We start from the raw sequence: 2402 nt of genomic DNA, 5'->3' as shown, positions 1-2402 counted from the left end.
ATAAGCTAGATTCTAGAGTATTGCCTCAGTATCAGCAACCATTTTAACTTATAGCCATGCCAATCAGTTGTAAACCTTAGTCTCGGTATTGCCCAGGTAAAATGGAGCAGCAACTGCCTAACTGTGCTTTATTAAGATCAAAGAAGGTAATATATTAATAAGATATCTAGAATCTGTGAAGTTTTATAGAGACTACTATTATTACCATTGCACATCTTAAATTTCTTTAGTAAACTTGCAGTCCACCATACAACCAAGATTTAAAGAATTATGTCATCCTCACTCAAGCTTTCCAATAACAATAAATTATAGTAGCCTAAGAAAGTTGACCATCTGGATTCATATTTATAGAGCTGCTTTCTTGACTGTCATAAGAAAGCATGATTTATTGGAAGGATTATTTGTGGAGATGACATCAATATATTTCTGTATTTTTTGCAGTTTACAGAATCCTCCGGGAGGAAAGGCATTCAGAGTATTTGCTGTTGTGTGAAATGGAACACTTGGAAGAGGATCATAAAGACTATTCCAAATGCCATATTTCCGAAGTTTGTATAAAACTGTAACATTACTGTACAGAAGATGTCAACTATTTTCAGTCCAAAAAAGTGCCAAATGCATATAAATCTTGATAGACAAAGTCTATGGAATAAAACATGGGACATTAGCTTTGGGAAAAGTAATGAAAATGTAATGGTTTTAGAAATCCTGTGTTAAATATTGCTATATTTTCTTAGCAGTTATTTCTACAGTTAATTACATATTCATGATTGTTCTACATTTCATATATTATATGGTGCTTTGTGTATGCCACTAATAAAATGAATCTAAACATTGAATGTGAATGGCCCTCACAAAATGATCTGGTGCATTTAAAAATAGTCAACTCTAAAGCTGAAAGAAACCTTATCATCACATTTTCCCCAGTTCAGTGTTATGGCATTACCTACTCCAAGTAATCTCAAACTATTTTCCACTTAATACCTGTACAGTTTTTTTTTCTGTTAAGTTTAGGCATATAGAATATTAAGTTCTGATATTGCACTTCTTATTTTGTATAAAATAACCCTTTAATATCCAAATGAATCTGTTAACATGTTTGATTCCTTGGGAATGGTCTTACTTAGTCAGAGTTAGTGGTATGAAAACATTCCTGGTGATCGTATAGTAAATATAGGGTTAAGCATGGGCAGCCAGAGCTTTCTATGTATTGTTAAAATTGAGGTCACATATTTCCTTTTGTATCCTGGCAAATACTCCTGCAGGCCAGGAAGTATAATAGCAAAAAATTTAACAAAGATGAGCTAATGTATTACATCACCATTGCCACTGATTTTCTTAATGGTAAATGGCCTTGTGTATAAATGTTGCCATATTATGGTACTTATAGTGGTGATATATTTGTTTCTATGAAAAATGTATTGTGCTTTGAGACTAAAAATCTGTAAAATGTTACTTTTGGTGATGTTTTTTGTCTGCCGGTGAATTTACTCTTTTCCTATAAACATATTAAAATGAATCATGTTTCCAAGTCTTATTTTCAGTTCCCTTTGCATGTTTATTTTAATTTAGAAATCATTTTAAGATAAATGAACCACATTATTATAAGCCTTTGAAACTGAGTTTATTAGCATTAATATAAATAACATATTAATAGCAGAAGTCTGCAAAATCAACCTAATTAGGTATTTGTATGTGAAAGAGAAAACATTATTAGAAGTATTCTAACAAGGGAGAATTTGAGTAGAATGAGAGAGATGAATTTTTAAAGTATAAGGAAAGAATCTGAAAGATATCAAGTGGTTATAAAGGAATTGACAGACAATTAATACTTCAAATATTTTTAGCAAGTAAATGAGTAGGAGTTGAGCGGATAAAAGGGAGATAAATTACATGTTGGCATCAGGAATAGCAAGAGAGCTGGATAATACAAAAGGAAAAAAGAAAGAAGAGAGGGTCTCATATAAATAGACACCAACATTTCATGATCATTTATCAAGGATTGGCAGGAGGTAAGTGGTTCAAAATATTGGTAATCAAAATGTAATGATTTATACATTAAAAAGTTCAAAACCTAAAGCAGATTTTGTGGGATTGTCTTTTCCAAAAGATACATCACCACCTTCGTAAATGGTGTGACTTTACCCAGGCTCATCCTGCAATATCAGGCTGTTCCTTACTGCTGTCCCCTAATAGGGAAGCCCCATCAACCCCATCAGTATGTGGGTTCTCACATTTGCTCGTAGTGTAGATCTCCATCATCACTTTCCTGCACTATTGCAGTGCCAACTGGAGCCTCTGCTTTGTATCCCTCTCCATTTCTTTTCAATGCATCCGTATTTCTTTCCCTCTGTTGGAATTACTCTCTTCCACGAGTTTCCATTGCTTAAGAAAACCAACCC

General features: G+C 33.1%; 1 protein-coding gene across 1 annotated transcript in view; it reads left to right on the top strand.

Moving 5' to 3' along the window:
- Nucleotides 1-1528, top strand: part of CRISPLD1 (cysteine-rich secretory protein LCCL domain containing 1) — a 75093-nt gene extending 73565 nt beyond the window's left edge. Inside the window, exon 10 of the mRNA XM_012663100.1 lies at nucleotides 442-1528. Coding sequence (XP_012518554.1) covers nucleotides 442-493 — 52 coding nt within the window. The 3' untranslated portion in view covers nucleotides 494-1528. The remainder of the gene's footprint in view (nucleotides 1-441) is intronic.
- Nucleotides 1529-2402: the final 874 nt, after the last annotated feature.

The sequence above is a fragment of the Propithecus coquereli genome, unplaced genomic scaffold (genome assembly GCF_000956105.1).
Source record: "Propithecus coquereli isolate 6110/MARCELLA unplaced genomic scaffold, Pcoq_1.0 Scaffold8, whole genome shotgun sequence".
Classification (NCBI taxonomy): domain Eukaryota; kingdom Metazoa; phylum Chordata; class Mammalia; order Primates; family Indriidae; genus Propithecus; species Propithecus coquereli.
This window is presented reverse-complemented; position numbering and strand designations above follow the sequence as displayed.